Source organism: Dicentrarchus labrax, unplaced genomic scaffold, assembly GCF_905237075.1.
Source record: "Dicentrarchus labrax unplaced genomic scaffold, dlabrax2021, whole genome shotgun sequence".
Taxonomy (NCBI): domain Eukaryota; kingdom Metazoa; phylum Chordata; class Actinopteri; family Moronidae; genus Dicentrarchus; species Dicentrarchus labrax.
In genome coordinates, this window is record NW_026136707.1 from 21,138,743 (window position 1) to 21,155,416 (window position 16,674).

General features: G+C 39.7%; 1 protein-coding gene and 1 long non-coding RNA gene across 18 annotated transcripts in view; one reads left to right on the plus strand and one right to left on the minus strand.

Moving 5' to 3' along the window:
• The window catches only part of plecb (plectin b), a 128,079-nt gene that overhangs the window by 33,789 nt on the left and 77,616 nt on the right, over window positions 1-16,674 (minus strand). For 14 of the 17 annotated variants that reach the window (XM_051407572.1, XM_051407573.1, XM_051407585.1 and 11 more), the window contains one exon: window positions 3,174-3,235. In XM_051407572.1, the coding sequence (XP_051263532.1) occupies window positions 3,174-3,235 (62 nt within the window). Of the gene's footprint in view, window positions 1-3,173; window positions 3,236-5,682; window positions 6,190-16,674 lie in introns of those variants that run through there. The other 3 variants (XM_051407580.1, XM_051407578.1, XM_051407577.1) reach the window with 1 other exon arrangement.
• On the plus strand, window positions 14,079-16,209 carry LOC127367593 (uncharacterized). Its single transcript, XR_007885504.1, has 2 exons — window positions 14,079-14,161; window positions 14,798-16,209. It is a non-coding gene; the product is annotated as an uncharacterized LOC127367593 (long non-coding RNA).

Sequence of the window (16,674 nt, forward strand, 5' to 3'; positions counted from 1 at the left end):
AGAGAAGAGGGAAAACAGAAGAAATGAATGTACATGGCATGAAGAGGAATGATTAGGGTGAAATGGAAATTTAGATGACTTGATGATGGTGTATGAGAGAGAAAGATGAAACACAGGACTTAAACTAGTAATTTCTTTAGTTCAGTTACAAGATTCAGTTTGGGCATCTCTCATCTGAGTGCGTTTGGTCATGTGGGAGAGGGAGGCCTCGGCCCTAAGATGGAATGAAAGCAAATTGCCCTTGCAAGTTACAACAGTGGAGGATTATGTTGGCAAGAATTTCGACATAGGTATCCAACCTTAGCTACGCTCCTCCCTGCCTGCACAGGGAAGATCCAGGGTGGATCTGAGTGTAGAGAAGACAACCAACACTGTGACCACTAGGGTTCACTGTCAACACATGTAAAAACTGTGTGGTGTGATAAACTTGCACAGAGCACTGTAATAGCCTACTACAGTCCTTCTACTTGTGGACTATCTGTATTTTTTAGTTGTACACAATTGTATAAAAAGACATTATCAAAGATATGACATATGATTGTTTATTTTCTTTGCTCAAACAATGAATTTTGCTCTTATGTGGGAGTCTATCTCCTTAGTGTGCCATCTATCACCACCCCTCAATTACTTGGGGCTGAAGAGGCTGTGGTCTCCGAGGTTCTACTCAGCCACACACTGTCTGGTGAAAGGTAGGCGTTATGCTACAAATTGCCCCCTCGGAGTCAAAAAGAGCTGCTCTGTAAACGTTTCAAGGTAAAAATCATTAGCACACATGGCTGACAGCCCCTCTTCCTGGTCCCACCATATGACTGCAATACGCCGTCTGGAAACAAAACACTTAACATGCCGCAGGTTTGACATAATGTTTACGTCATCTTGTGCAGTTCCTCTCGCTAACAGCCAGGTGCAATCGGAACTCAATCTGCAACAATTGTAAGTTATTAATCCAATCAAATGTAGTTTGTAGGAGCTAGAAAACAGATTTTGTCCTGCAGCCGGTCCGACGTTCCACTCTGTCTTATGTAGTATAAAAAGATTTACTGAGCACAGGAAACCACTCAGTGGCCCTTTACAGCTTGTCATGGCTGCACCCAACCTATAGCATGCCCTTGTCAAGCCAACCATTAAGCCATTAAATCAGTTTAACTTTAGAGGAGCCGAGTTAACGCTTTCCCTACCAAACATGCTCTTCTCTCTTCAGTGAGATTTCCTATTGCTGACTGTAGGTGGAGATGATGTTCCTTTTCTTGTTACTGAATGCTAAGTTAATAGTTGAGTTTTTTAAAAGATATTGATGTATATATACACACCAGGACATGGTCTTTAATCACATGGAAACCACATCAGTCACATGGACTTGAAAAAAGCAAATCTCTCATCCTATCTATCTAACAAAAAAGTCTTGTCACAGGTGGAACGCCCCCTCTGCACAAAAAAAATCAACTCTTGAAAATCAAGACTTAAAATCTGTGACTGACTAGTTCGCATTATATTATTTTTGGCTGATAAAGTAATTTTCCAACGGTTTCTACCACAACCTGGGACTGAAGTGTGAAACTGTGTGCAAAAGCTCAAACGTCTTTTGTGTACATTACATAGGTTATTCTTATGCAATGTAATGGCAACAGTAATATTGATGTGAATTCCTATTATACAACTTCCTACGCATCAATGCATGCTTTGCAGTTTAGGTCGGAGATGAACACAGGTAACCACCCAGTCCCGGGGGTCTGTGCGGCACATGTGCTACCGTTGGGCCTTAACCGATGCCAGAATTTGCCTTTTCAGAAGGAGCTAAGTGAGTCCAGATGTCTGTGACTCACCCCCTGAAATTCACAGTGAACACTTAAGAGAAACAAGAGGGGAGTAACTACACTATGTTCTCTCTAGTGGAATATGTTAGCACTGCACATTCATGGAAAGGAAAACACTCTCTTTGTGCTTATTTTTTCCCTCTTGTTCCATTTCTAAAAATCAATGAATGGCCCTGTGTCTGTGGAGTGATTGTACAAATAATGTGGAGGCACTTAATGTCATAAGGCTGTAAATGCATAGCTGCCAATGGAAGTGTCCTGGAAGAAAAATGGCACAAGCAGGAGTATTTTTACTGCTCTGTGGGAGGGGTATTGTGTTACAGGGGGTAATTTTTCACCCCTAATTAGCAACTCCAGAGTGAGGAGTAGGTCCTGTTTGACTTTATCCCCAACCTGACCTGTTTACCTCCCTGAATGTGTGATGCATTGGAGGGCTTTCACGCCGTAGTTTGAGAATAGAGAGTGAGGCGGGTGAGAGTGGATGGGTGCTGATGGACGGTTTACACAGCTGATGACAGACTAGACTTCTGGTAAGCCTCCGCATCGCTGTGCAATGTTAGAGACAGAGTGTGAAACAATAACTGACCCGCTAATGTGTGTCTATGTGAGTGATTCCACAGAGTCACTTACAGCGTGCAGGTGAGGGATGGATTATACTTTAGATATTCATGGCCTGTCACTCAAAACTCAAAATAATCCATAACAAAACATTGCATTCTAGGACACTAATGAGACATTTGAGTTTAGTTTCTGTTGCAGAGGCTTGTGTGCATTAAATCAATGTTGTTCTGTTAGAGGATTGACATTATCTCATAAAACAAAAACATTATCTTCCTTATATGGACATTATCCCCTATGATTATTGTTTTGATCACCCATCATCATGCAGTGTGTCAAACATTAACACTGGATTAAAGCTCTTGTCAACACAAATATAAACCAAGCCAACTGTTTGCACCTCTAATTATGGCACATTGATGTGGATAAATAACATCTCAACGGCTGAGCTGCGACATTTATTAAACTCTCAACATAGCATCTTGTGGATGAACACAAATCAGTATGTTGATTCTCTGAGTGAACATCTGCTTGTACTATTTAGGCCTGCACCACAAACGGGCAATTTTACCCTTTGATATCCGCCCTGGTTGTTATGTAAGAAAGCAGTCGACTACGTGTTCACGAGGTTCAGACAGGGTGAAATTTGTGGACGCTTTCTGGTGCAGTTCTATTTATTTTGCACAAGTGTACCTTGTTCGTGTGAAAATGATATTTTAGGCATGTGTGAGCAGGAATGTGAGCATTAATGTGGCTTTAGAGTACAATAAGAACGTTTCAAAGTCACAGGGACGTCCTTACCTTGATCAAGTGCTTGTTCACCCATTTTGTGAAGGTCTTCTTCTGTACTCGATCTCGTTCATCTGCAAAATAGAGAAACAACAGTTGAGCATCAGACATGTATGAAAAGAAAAAAAAATATTCTAAAAAAAACACGGGCTACTGCTTATCTGTGAGTTTAAAATAACAGCATATGACTGATGTGTATATAGCAGATGGACGTTTCATTCATTTAAAAAAGGAAATCCCCAAGATACCAGACTTGTTTGATTTGTGTAGGACAAACAGATTTATCACTGGGTGGAAAAAACGTCTCGACTGTGTACACCTGCATCTGAGTCAGACCGCATCAGAGGACATTCACCGGTGGCAGATGCGCCCCTATTGTCTAAGAAACGTTTTATTAGCAAGGTCATGTCTCTTTCTATGACCCCTCTGCCAGCTGTGCTCCTGGACAGATAGGTTCATAAAAAGGATTCCATCGTGTGAAGACACTCTGCATGATGATTACTGCAAGACATGGCATAACTATTAGAGAGAGCAATTTTCCAACAAGAAACAACAAGATCTTGGCATGGAACACACCCACTAAGACAACAAACCTACATGCACCCTTCTATTGGAGTTCAGAAAAAAAACCACAAGGTGTGTCGCTGCAACATTTATTATGGACACAGTGGATGGATGGGTGTGTTTCCAGCTCTGTGATGTGAGCCCACTTCATCTGAAGGTTGTGGTTCACTGAAGAGTGTGAATCTCACATGACGAAGAGTGGCGCTTTGATAACTGAAGGGCAGGTTTAGGCATTTCTTTACTCTGTGCCACTTCATATCTTTTTATGGAGGAACCCACCTTCAGTGACTCACACAGCAATTAATTCCATTCACATTATGCCAGACTTAAGTATGGACATAGACACAAAGTCCTCTGTGTTATCAGTTTAAAGGGACATTACAGTGACACACCCAGCAACCAAAAGCATAGGGCAGTGATTCAGTGCTAAAACAAAAAAAAGATCCCCAGAGGCTACATTTCTTTTCTCAATAGCGTGTCAGCAATGACTTCTGCAAATGTGTTGTGGAAGTGCGTTTCCATAGAAACCTCATATAGACACCGTAGACCTTTAACCTCCTCATTTATCATTCAAACCAATGGGGGACTGAGCTTTACTATGGGACCTCCATGGGTTTACTTCCTGTCAAGAGGGCAAAATGTGACCCAGAGTGGAAGGGTAATGATTGGTGACACACACACACACACACACACACACACACAGTTGCACCTTGACCTGCTGGGTCCCTGCATTCTGTCCACACCACATTGCATAGTCATGTTTCAACCACTGCAACTCTTTGTGGACGCATTGCTCGTTATAAGTGAAGAGTACGAGGGCGGCTGGGGGCAGAGTGAACTTTGAGTATCAAATGTCACCAGACACAAACAGGTTTCAGTGAAGTGTGGAGCCCAAAACAGCACAAGTCAACAGCAGTAGTGGAAGGTACTGTAACTAAATACATTTACTTAAGTACTGCACCCAAGTAGGAACCCAACAGTAAGGTAGTGGTACTTTACCTGAGTACTGGCATTTAATTCTACTTAATACTTTACTCCACTAAAGTTTAAAGGAAAATGTTGCACTATTTAACTCTACTTACTGGTTACTTTGCATATTTTGAAAACCTTATAATATACAATACAGTGTTGAAGATGAAATGATCAGTCTAGTTAAAATGAGCTCCACCTTAACCAGATACTTCCACATAAATGCATTAGAAATAATAATCTAATAATGTAATTAATAATACAACACGTTTAGGGTCATTTCCCCTACATTATAAGCACGTTTACATTGTTTAATTCATTGTTTGATCACAATGGCACACTCAAAGTGAGTCTTCTGTGTATCTCTGCATGGGAAAACCAACATCAATTTGTGTAGAATGCCTATGAGACATTTAGAAAGAGGAACAAACGGATTGTAAAAATAGGATCTAACACATCATTTATCCTGACTACAGTACAACTAGAAGCAGACAGACTGCAGCTACAGTGACTCATTCACCCCAAAACACATGCATGCTGCACAACAAAACTTGTGAATGGGCTTTGCTGACCAATACAAAGTGAGGAAGCTGCTGATGCATTAGAAAAGGGGAGTATCCCCCTTTAAGTCACAGAGTGGAGAAACACTGGACGGTGCATTGCAATTAGATTATTATATCGGGCATTTTAAATAGAATTTAGATATATTGTTGAAGATTATGTTGTGACATTCAAATGTGCCTGCGACAACACTGAACACACCACCATCTTCTTTTCAGATGAGCTTACTTAAGTACAAAATTACGTATTTACAATCAAGCCGCAGCACATAAACCTCTTCAAGCTCTTACAGACAGAAAAGCCTACAACTTGAACACTATCTAACTCTGTAATTCCATTAAACACTCCTTTCAAAAACACATATGGGAACACATAGATTAATGCTTGAAATTAAGCTATTTCCCATTAACTGCCGCCATACTGATACCTTTCCTGCCGTCCATAGCCTTCAGCATCCCCTGGTAATAGCCTTCGTCTGAGGGCACCCTCTCTCTGCCCATGCTGTCAGAGGATACATTCCTGTACCTCTGCTGCTGAGAGGTCATTTTCACTGCTTGTCAGCCCACAGAATAATAATCCTAATGATAAAAAATATCCTTGGCTGTTTTCCCCTTGATGGCAACTTCTGCTTCTCTTGCTTCTATTTGTCCCTCTGGGCCCTTGGTTCGTCCCAGTAGTATGCAGTCCTGTGGCCACAATCCACTCAGCACTTCACAAACCTATGATTTCTCTCCCCTTCCTGTCTCCCAACCTCCCCACTCCCTTAAAGAGTTCGGCTCTGCCCTTCTTTTTCCTCCTTAAGTTTTTTTTTTTCCTCTCTCCCTTTTCCTTTTTCTCCTGCTCACTTTAGTCCTTTCATAGCAAATGGTGCCTGTGGGCTATGCAGTCTGGGCCTGTCCTTGTGTGTGATGTGAGAGTGTGTATTTAGTGGCGCTAGTGTGTGGAGGACATGGTGGGTAGGGCTCTGAACACACCCCTTCCTTTCGCAGGGTGCCCTGTTTCGCTGAGGCGAGGGAGGACGAGGTGTGGTAACCTGCATGTGCTATCACATAATCGTTTGCGCAAGACAATACACACACACACACACACGCTGAGTCACTAAGGATAATAAAAAGAAATAAAAGACTTTGCTGATAATTTTTTGTACTTTATATTGCACTGAATAGAACTAATGAGCAATAGAAAATGCACGCCCAGATGTAACGTAGATATCCAACAAGAGCCAAAAAAGGTTAAAAGTTTTCTCAATCAGACTCAGACACAAACACACACACACACACACACACACACACACACACACACACACACACACACACACACACACACACACACTATGGTTAATCACTAATTACTCACAGCATTCCTACGACATTTCACATTATAAGAGTTACTCACTGTGACAAAAAAGAAGAAGAGACGGGGGATGAGATAGTTTTAGGAAGGGCTGCCATGGATTCCAGACAGCAATGAATGACCACACCCTGAACGTTACTGATTTACTGAGAAATATAACTGCTTATAACTCAGTGCTGACATTTTAAGGCAGATTGTTCTAAGAAATGAACATAAGTGAATGAAGATAAGAATCATGACTGTGTGGGAAACACACTTATTTGTTTAGATTTATGGCTACATCTGTGTTTGAGTGATCACTGCTGCATTTCTCACTTGTTAATCAAAGCGCATGTCCAGTTCTGGATCTTTTACTTGATGAAATTTGAGTTACCGCAGTCAGAGCTGTTTTCTTTGTCACAACAGTGTATTGTGTCTCAGTCTAACTACACATTTCCTGCTCAGTGGTATTTAGTCCAAACAAATGAGAGAACACCAAATGCATCACTTCCTGTTAACCAGGGGATTTTGTCAGGCAGTTTTTAGAACAGCAAATGTAATAAAACAGGAATTTCTTAAACACTGTTTAAGATTATTACTCTGGGTTTTCTTAATGGAAAATTAGAAGCAGGATCACACTCTGCATATAATGTTTTTTTTCCATGATAGATTAATCTGAATAAACTCAAAACACACTTTGAACTGTCCAAATGACAAGTAAGAATTTCATGTTTCATCAGCCAAATTTCCATCTCATGTAGCTTTTGCTTAACGTTGGTACCTGCGGCAACGAGTTACAATGGTAGGATAATGATAAATGATAAAATGTAGTGTAACAGTAGCAGAAGTAAAAGAGAATCATAGTCAGAAAAGTGACTCAGTTTTGTCAGATACACAGTAAGATTGCTATTATTAGCTAAAGTCTGCCACCATAAGATACTGGTCATACCAGACCAAGGTAGGCTTTAACAGCAAAACCACCAGTGTATTAAACTGAGCAATGGTGCATTTTATTGCTCATGAACTTAACTTTTCTTTTGTAAAAGTAAGATTGCGTTATTTCTTACTTCAAAAGTTACATATTCTTGCTTTAAAGTTTAACTCCAGCTCTGTCCTAAGTCCTGCATTTATTTAGTTAGTTTATCAAAGTCCCTCCATAATGGTCCCCTATATGTCTAGTATGTGCTGACAGCTAAACTAGAGGGCAGGGTGTGTCCTACCTCAGCTAAATCCTGCCCCTGTAGCCCCAAGGTGGGTATATATCCCATTTCCCGCTCCCTGACTGATATCACTTCATCAGGCATCAAGAAGTACTTTTTCTTCCACAGTGCTGGGTATTGAACACGACCTGTATGAACATGAAGGTACTTAATGTGTCAGTGTAAGTGTGTCTGTGTGAGTGTGTGTGTCCTCGCATTGACTCATTTTGAGCCACGTTAGCATATTTGGAGACACACCTTTGTAGTTCCATACAATGTCTAGGCAAGCTGAGGAATTAAGGAGTGGTATGTGGGCAGGCAATTAAATAGGAAAAAGGAAAGGATTCATACTGAAAACAGAATTTACTGTAATGGACTGACATTGTAAAATGCTTTTATCCACACAGCCTTAAACTATACATGCAGTAATTGACTCAAATAGATGTAACATACCAGAGCATTAATGAGAACAGCAAAATGTCTATAAATATTTGTCAAATATAATCCATGGATTTGGATTAATTAATGACACACAATGTAGAATAGAATAGAATACTAATGGTTTTCCAGGTAATCTGAGACAGCAACAGTAGACGGTAACTGAGAACTTTGTGACGTTCTGGCAGTGGAAGACGCACAGACACCTACTTGTGCTGGACTTCTGAACCTCATGGGGACCCAGATGGGAGCAGGCGAGGATGCAGAAAGTGTGGAACATCTTAGTCATGAGATCTTTCCACCAAAAAGGAGACGTATCATTAAGGTCTCAACATGCTTATTACACTGCTCCCTCATCTGGCTTCATCAAAACCAGATGGGCTTTTTATATGAGCCGAGAGAGCTTGGTGAAAATAAGAGGAGAAAGTATTTTCTTTCTAAATGATAAGTTTGAGGTTTGATAATCTTTTATGATGGAAGTGACAGGGAAGTCTTCCCACACTGATCTTGCATTGCCCGGCAGACATTCTGACTCTGATACACTGTACTGGTTGATGCGATGTGCATTACATACTGTTCATGTGCTGAGTGCTTGCTGGGTATGTGTGCTTGCTGGGAGTTTGGGTAATTTCAATTTGTCTCATGACAGCCTCAGCTGCACTTTGTATTTGCTGGTAACTAGCTGCTGTTAGCATGCTGAACATTGTAAACATTATACCTTCTAAACATCAGCCTGTTAGCATTGCCTTTGTGAGCGCAGTAACTTGCTAACATTAGCATTTAGCTCAAAGCACCGCTGTGCCTAAACGCAGCCTCATAGCGCAGCTAGCGTGGCTGTAGACTCTTACAATATACTGTATCATTGGGAAAACTGTTTGCTATAATTACCATAAACCATTTTGACCACCAACACCATGGGTTGGCTCTAGCCCACACCAGTGCTTATGGTTCTGAAAACCATATTTCCCATAAACCCATTTGCCCCATTTTTTTTGCTTTCTTGCAAAAAAGAAATCAATGTTTTTAGAGCTCATATAGATGCTAAAGCATGTATGCATGTGTAACAACTGTATTTCTAATCACTCATTTCTGCCTATTATATGTTTTCCACTAACTTTTTTTTAGAAGAAATCCAGTTGAATGCATTAATCTGCTCTTACATAAGCACAGAAAAAGGACTTGGGCAAAAATCATTTAGCTTTAACCCTATCCTTTAGTATGAATCTGTTTAAATGAAACTAAAGCTGCATAAAGCTGAGCAGGACACTATGCTGTCCATACATCTGTTTATAAAGCCTCTAACACATGGTTGAGCTTGCAAGCATTTAGGGCTAGAACAACCTGTACTTAAGCACATGGGACTCTATTTCCAAACAAAGCAAACACATTAGAGGACAAAAGAATCCTAAGAATGTGTCATTATGGTTTTTGAAAGTGCTTAACTGCAGAGCAGATTCAAAGGTTTAGACAGAGGGAGGTTGGACACCACCTTTCTCAGCAGAGGATGAAAAAGCTGCAGAAAGAATTTGCTCCCTCCGTTTCACCGTGTCCCCTACGGCCAATTCAGGTGAAAGTGTGCAAGCATTTACTGCAATACCTGGGCACCACACCCCGCAGGGAAAGGAATGCTGATAAAACTTGGAGCAGCCTAAACACACCCTGGATTATCACCTCAGTTGTTCTATTAAGAGGAGGAGCAGGAAGAGGAAGAGGAGGCATCTGAATCACAGTGCATGCTGGATCGTATTTCGACTGTGTTTAGCGTACAAATCCAGTGGAGCCAAAAAAAAACAACAAAAAAATACAAGCCCATGCCATATACAGAGAGCTCCCTGGCAACACGACTGTGAAGGTAAGGATTAATAAAGATCAAAAGCAGTATTATCCCTGCTGTGATGATCATGAGTGGAACACTCTGGGATGTGGAACACCACATTTAAAACATCTTGTGCCTTTTTAATGTTACCTGGATGAATGATACAAAAAAAAAGAAGAAAAGCTCAAAAACAAAACACAAACTCTGGAAATAACACTGTCAGTCAAGCAGAGCTAATGAGAGCACTAAGGCTGTGTTATTAAATATAATTGTGTTAAATTAGCCGTAATAATAAACTGGGTAAGATCATTTCTAGATAGAAGATATTTTTAATCCTGTTCTGTAATGGGAACATTTCTAGTAACTATATATTTGCCATTTTGATACGTTTAATGTATTTAAATTTAGATGTATGTTCATAAGGCCGACAGAAGAGTCTCTAAACATTCATTCTGTGTCATAACTGTGCCATGATGCACTGTCCAGTTAATATCTGCACGGATCTCTACCCTGTCAGCAGACTTGAGATAATGTTGTCAGAATTAGACCCAACTATGAAGCTAGCAAACCCAATTTAACTCAGACTCAACAAGCCTCTGGATTAGCCACGGCAGCTGAGTTTTAAAATAGCTCAGTGCTGAGCTTCAGAAGCCTCTGTGGAAAGCCCCACATCTGCGATTGTTTCAGTTGCTAATGTTTAATTTGCTGAATTCAAATGCAACAGGGCGATGGGGAAATAGCTGAGGTAGCGGCAGAGGATTACATTTTAAAAACAGCATGTGCCTCCCTCTGCAGGTGAGAGCAATGAAATGTGTAACGTCACTTGGCTGGAAACGCAGGCGTAAAAATAATTCATGTTTGTTCATGTTCAAGCTTAGTTTGCCAAATGGAAGTAAAATGAGTGAATGGTTTTCTTTTTATTGAAGTTGAAGTCGTAACAATAATTTTTCCTCATAGCGGTTTACAAAATGAAGTGGCTAAATAGAGTGCAAGCACCTATTTGGGGCTGTATTAGTGGTTTGGGACTTGTCTTTAATTATCATACTCAAAACGGCATCCAGTGCAATAAATCTGAAAAGGCAGCGAGTGTGTGGGTTTGGATGTGATTATAACCCACCAACTTTTCCATGCTTTGTTTACTTCACTTCATAGTGAAATACTGTATGCTACATCAATAAAAACACAAATATTCATGCTGACTTTGTCTCTTTACTGCTCATCACTGTGCTGTTTGTATCACTGCTGTTTAGCCACATTCTATCACCGCTTTTCTTCTCCTTGAAAAACACAAAGAAAACACCCCGCAGCATCTTTCCTTGGAAAAGCTGTACCAGACATAAAGTTTTTTGAAAATCAGTTTCTCATTGGCAAAATATAGATATTTATAAGATATTTTCTCTATGGAAATGTTGTGTATTATTACTTTAAATATGATTTAAAGACTGCTTCTTAAAAAAAAAAAAAAAAGAATTTAAAAAAAGGATTAAAAGTCATTCGGGGCTTCTAACCTTTAGAACTGACAAACTGCACAGAGACAACTGGATTTTCTCAGAACGGTATAACTTCAAGGAGTATCAGCCCTAATTACTGAGCTGAAAGCAGATATTGTAGGTTCTCCTTTTCTCTGTTCTATTAATCCATTATTATGATGTGTTCTTTCCATAATGCTATCTTACCCTGGTAAATGTGGAAAAAGGGGAACTTGAGCGATGTTTCTATGACAACAGCTATAAACATACAGAACCATGTGCAACAGTAGCTGAGACTTACTCTTACTCATGGCTGTATTTTTAGACACAGAGACGGAGGAGTCTCCTGTAACTGACTGACGATTTGACGTGGAAAGGAAAACACCACCCTCCACCCAATAGGCTGCTCTCTCCTACTGACAGAGGGCAATTCATTTTTCTCACCAGCAGATGGCGCCAGAGCACAATCACACCCAACTTCTCCTTCAGGAGATTCTGCAACTATGAAACTATGAAAAAAGACCTCCAGATAAGAATTGGGACAGGTTTTTAAAATAATAAATAAAACGTAAAATTTTAAAGGTAAATAAATAGTTTGCTTACAGGCATGTTATGGAAAAAATAAAAATACAAAATACAGAACAATTCTACAAGGATTTACTGGAAACATTGCATAATAAACATATGCCAAAACATTTTTAAAGTTAGGAATAAGATTAAATACCTAATACTATAAATACGGGGGAAATTCTTCCTCGGAAAAATTCATCAAAAAACAAATTCACAAACCTTAGTCAGTGATCTTACACAGCAACAACAATCTCCTATCCAATTGATATTAGCTTAAAAACTAAATAATGTCTTATCACCCTAATATTATATAATTATGTCATAGATGATAAAAAACGATCAAGCACTGTGTAGGTTACCATGATCAATCATTCTTGATTACCCTGTTAGTTCTGCAGTAGAGTAGATAAATGCCATTGTTCTCATGTATAGATATCTTATGGCCAGCCTACATAATACAGAATAACATTTCTGAGATAAAACCTGCCACTATCAGGGTGGACATGGTGCTTTTAAACTGGTTAATAAAGATAAAACTGCACAGAGCAGACCATAACAGCCACTTCATATCTACTGCAGTTACTCATTGGCTTGTATACATTGAATGACAGACCTTTACTGCAACCTCTAGCCAATGTAAAGGGCTGAATGTTGTTTATTTGAGATTACACATGCTTTTTATTCTCTTCACACCTTACCACACCTCAAAGCTTCCCTTTAAAAAAAACTGTTCCCAATAGGTGCCTCCCCCCATCATAACACAGGCGTGCCAAAGGGCTTGTTGATGGACGTAATGTATGCACTGCATGATATCTTGGGATTGTGGGATTCATTGCAGGAGCAGGAGTCAGGGGCAAATCTCTGTACATTCTCTTTATATTACAAAATGATTCCAAGGAGAGAAGTTCGGTGGTTTTAATTTTCACTTAGACTCCTAGAAAAGACAGCATCACTCTCATTTGAAACATTTTAATTTAGCTGTGAAAATTCAATAACCTGAATTCAACACATTGTTATAACTTTGTGCACTGAGAAACCAGAAACCATCACATCTCTTTACTTCTAACCCTGCTGTGCAGTGCAGTGAGAGAGCGCCCCCTTCAGGGCAGGAATAAAGTATTTGAAAGCCAAGGCTGCTCTTCATTAAATGTCCCTTTAAGATAAAACAATTAGTTGCATTATCACCCCTATTTCTCTTTTACTGTCTGTTCTCTGTTGGTTCAGCCAGATTAAATGCAGTTCCTCTGTTTAAAGGTATAGAATGGACTGATTCAGTTTGAGGACTCTGCAAATGTTAATGCTTTCAGTCTGCTGAGCAACTGCCACAACAAGTACTGTCCATTCAACCATGACATCCAAGGTATGGACATCCTCTCTGTCCATCTAACCCATTCATTCATCTTTCATAAAGCCACATGATCAGTGTAAACAAATCAATATCTGAACAAACGAGAAAAATAAAAGAGATAGATTAGATTTTTTACACTTGACTTAAACCAACTTTTACTGTAAATAATGGCATTGCTGTGCACATGTAAATGTACCCTGATATGAATAACTGAATGGAACATTTTTGATCAAGTAATCAAAAATAAATCTGAATATAGTGTAAATATTTGACAACTATTCACTTTATAAAACATTTACTAGTACAATAAAATAGACTTAACCTAAAACATTTAACCTCTGTTCAGTCTCTGCGCATGGCTCTGGGAGTAACAACAACCATGTGGTATTACAACACACTGAAAACACTACAGACCAATAAACTAACTCCTCCCCACCCAGTCCACAGGTCTCTCCACTCACCTGCACAACACATCTTACTGTACAAACATCTGATTCTTTCTCCATATGAGCTCATATAAATTGGATAATTCCCTCCTTCGAGGTTCCACAATGCAGCCATTAGTGTATGAGCCTGATGTAAGATCCCCTGGTAGCCCTCTGTGTCTCAGACACACTGTGCCAGCTGGTGTGAGGCGACTTAAAAAAGAAACAGGAACAACTTTCATACAGATAAAAATGGGAAAGTTGGCCCTGCCCCTGTCATTTAATAGCTAAATGAAAGATAGCAGACAGGTAAGTCATGTTCTTTGTCCTTTCATATGGTCGAAGTATCACATTTCACAGATCATCCGTGCACAGCGAGTTTGTTGATTATTAATTCTTAATTCTTTTTAGCAGTTACATTTTTTCTGTACTTTATTAACCTCAACTAAAAAGGTTCTACTGTGTCGTTCTTCCTCTTCAGTGCACTGCCCTAATATAACCTGTCTACTGTAACTGACTTTTACAGAGTCAGTGTTTATTTTTCTGTTTTTGCTCACACAAGCGGTATAAAAGCGAGGTGTTTGAGAGCCTTGGGGTGTGTTAGTTTATGTGACTCCAGGCAGTTTTAATGCAGCCCTGAAGCAACAGAGTCTTTTATGATATAATTACTAGTTTTTTAATCTCCTCTGGGCTTTTCTAGAACTACAACTCACATGAGGAATGAATACAATAAAATCATTTGAATACAATAAATTCCGATTGTGTTAAGATCACCAAGTGAGGATTTTATGTCAGGTCAAAGCACTCTACTCTCGCTGACACAAGCACCTACTGTCGCCAGTCAACTATAGGATGTGACAGTTTATGGCAGGGCACAGCTGAGCTGTCCTTAGGTCCCATTTAAAAGGGAAAGTGGTCTAAATATGCTGTGTTCTCTTCTTACAGGACACTGACCTCTAACCTAGGACCATACAGGAAGCTCTCTGATCTCTGATCACCCACAGGGCAGCATTTTTGCATGACCTGCTTAGAGTCATTTTTCCAGTAAATATCACTCCCCAAGTAAACATACATTTGTTGTTCATAAGTTGTTAATGCAATATGTAATGTATTTGAGAACCACATTTTTATGTTTTAATTTAACAACATATCCTTCCAAACTCATAATGGACAGAGCTGTAGGTTGGATATTCAAAACTGAAATTTGAGATAAGAGCTGAATACATGACAATAAAGCTTAATGCTCTGCCATAGTCCAATAAAAGTATATATATTAAAAGGAGAGCTACAAATGTATTAACCAAAACATCTCTGATAGTTAACAAATTCATGTTGTTTCAAGGTACAGTATATATTATCATATCACCCATCACTAATGGACCACACCTGGAACTGGATCGCATTTCATCCTAACTAAATAAACTGCTGCAAGCTACAGACGGAAATCACTTCATTTCCTTTAAGCTTCTAAAATACTTTAAGGAATATTTTGACATTTAATGAAATGTGCTCATTCACTTTCTTTTAGAGAGCTAGATAAGAAGATTTGATACCACTTCTGTATCCGTCCACTGACAGCAGCCGGCTAGTTAAGCTTAGCATAAAGACCAGGGAAAACAGGGATCTGTCAGACGTTAACAGAATCTACCTACTAGCATCTCTAATACTTTAAATCTACTTTATTTAATTCATACAAAAAAAGTAAAAACTGACAATTGGTGGTTATACAGAGGGACACGATCAAGACTGCACAGTGACTCTTTCTGCAGATAGATGCAACTTCATAGTGACAACACATAAGAAAATCACTGTGCCCATGCAAGATTTTGTTTCCTTTAGACAGAGCCAGGCTAGCTGTTTCCTCATGTTTTTAGTAGTTATGCTAAGCTAAGCTGACTGATGTAGCTTTATAGTGAATGGACAGACACAAGAGCTAACTCTCAGCAAGAAAGTGAAAGAGCTTATTTCCCAAAATGTCAAATTATTGTTTTCAATGTAGATACCAAAACTGTGTTGAAGTCAGAATTTGGGGTTTTGTGAAACCATTAACTGAACTCTAGAGAAAGGAAAACTGGACTGAGGCTAGAAAATGAAAAATGACTCAAGAACCTTTGTTTATTTAACTAAGAACTTGTGTTTTCTGCAGTACATTAATAACTAAATGCATACAAAAACCATAGTCTTACACATCTTTATGTAAACTGCTGATACTAACTGTATACTACTGTACATGGACCAATGGGTGCAGAGAAATCCCTAATGGAGGTCACGAGGGGTATAAATAAACTCCTAGCACAGGACCGGATGCGTTTCCATGGTCCCAGTGCTTCTCATAAATAAAATCAGCTCTAAATGAACGTCTCATATGTGTTCCATGTGTCTTTCTGTCTCATCCGGGGCTTCTACACTATTCCCAGAGGACATAAGAACTGTTTTCACAGCCCCTTTGGGTTTCTATGAGCCCCTAAGACACAAGTCCACTGTTTATGTTATGACTCATGCCCACTGGTTCACCAGCAGCAGTCACGGCAGTGGGGGCCATCTAGGCTGTTTTATATACACTTGTGAGCACTGGAAAAAACGCACACCCGTACACACATACACACACACTGGTGTACAGTAAGTGGTAGCTGGATTGCTCAAAAGTGGGAGTTGTGGCTGTTTCCAGGAAGAATGCTGGCTTTTCCACAAACCAGGCCAAAGCTAGAGCCAGAACTCCGCCACCACGGCCCACACAGCTCTGTGTCTGTCCTATATTCATCTCTAAAAGAACCATTGTTTGGCATTGTGTGTGATTAAATGGCACTTGGGGCCCATAGCAT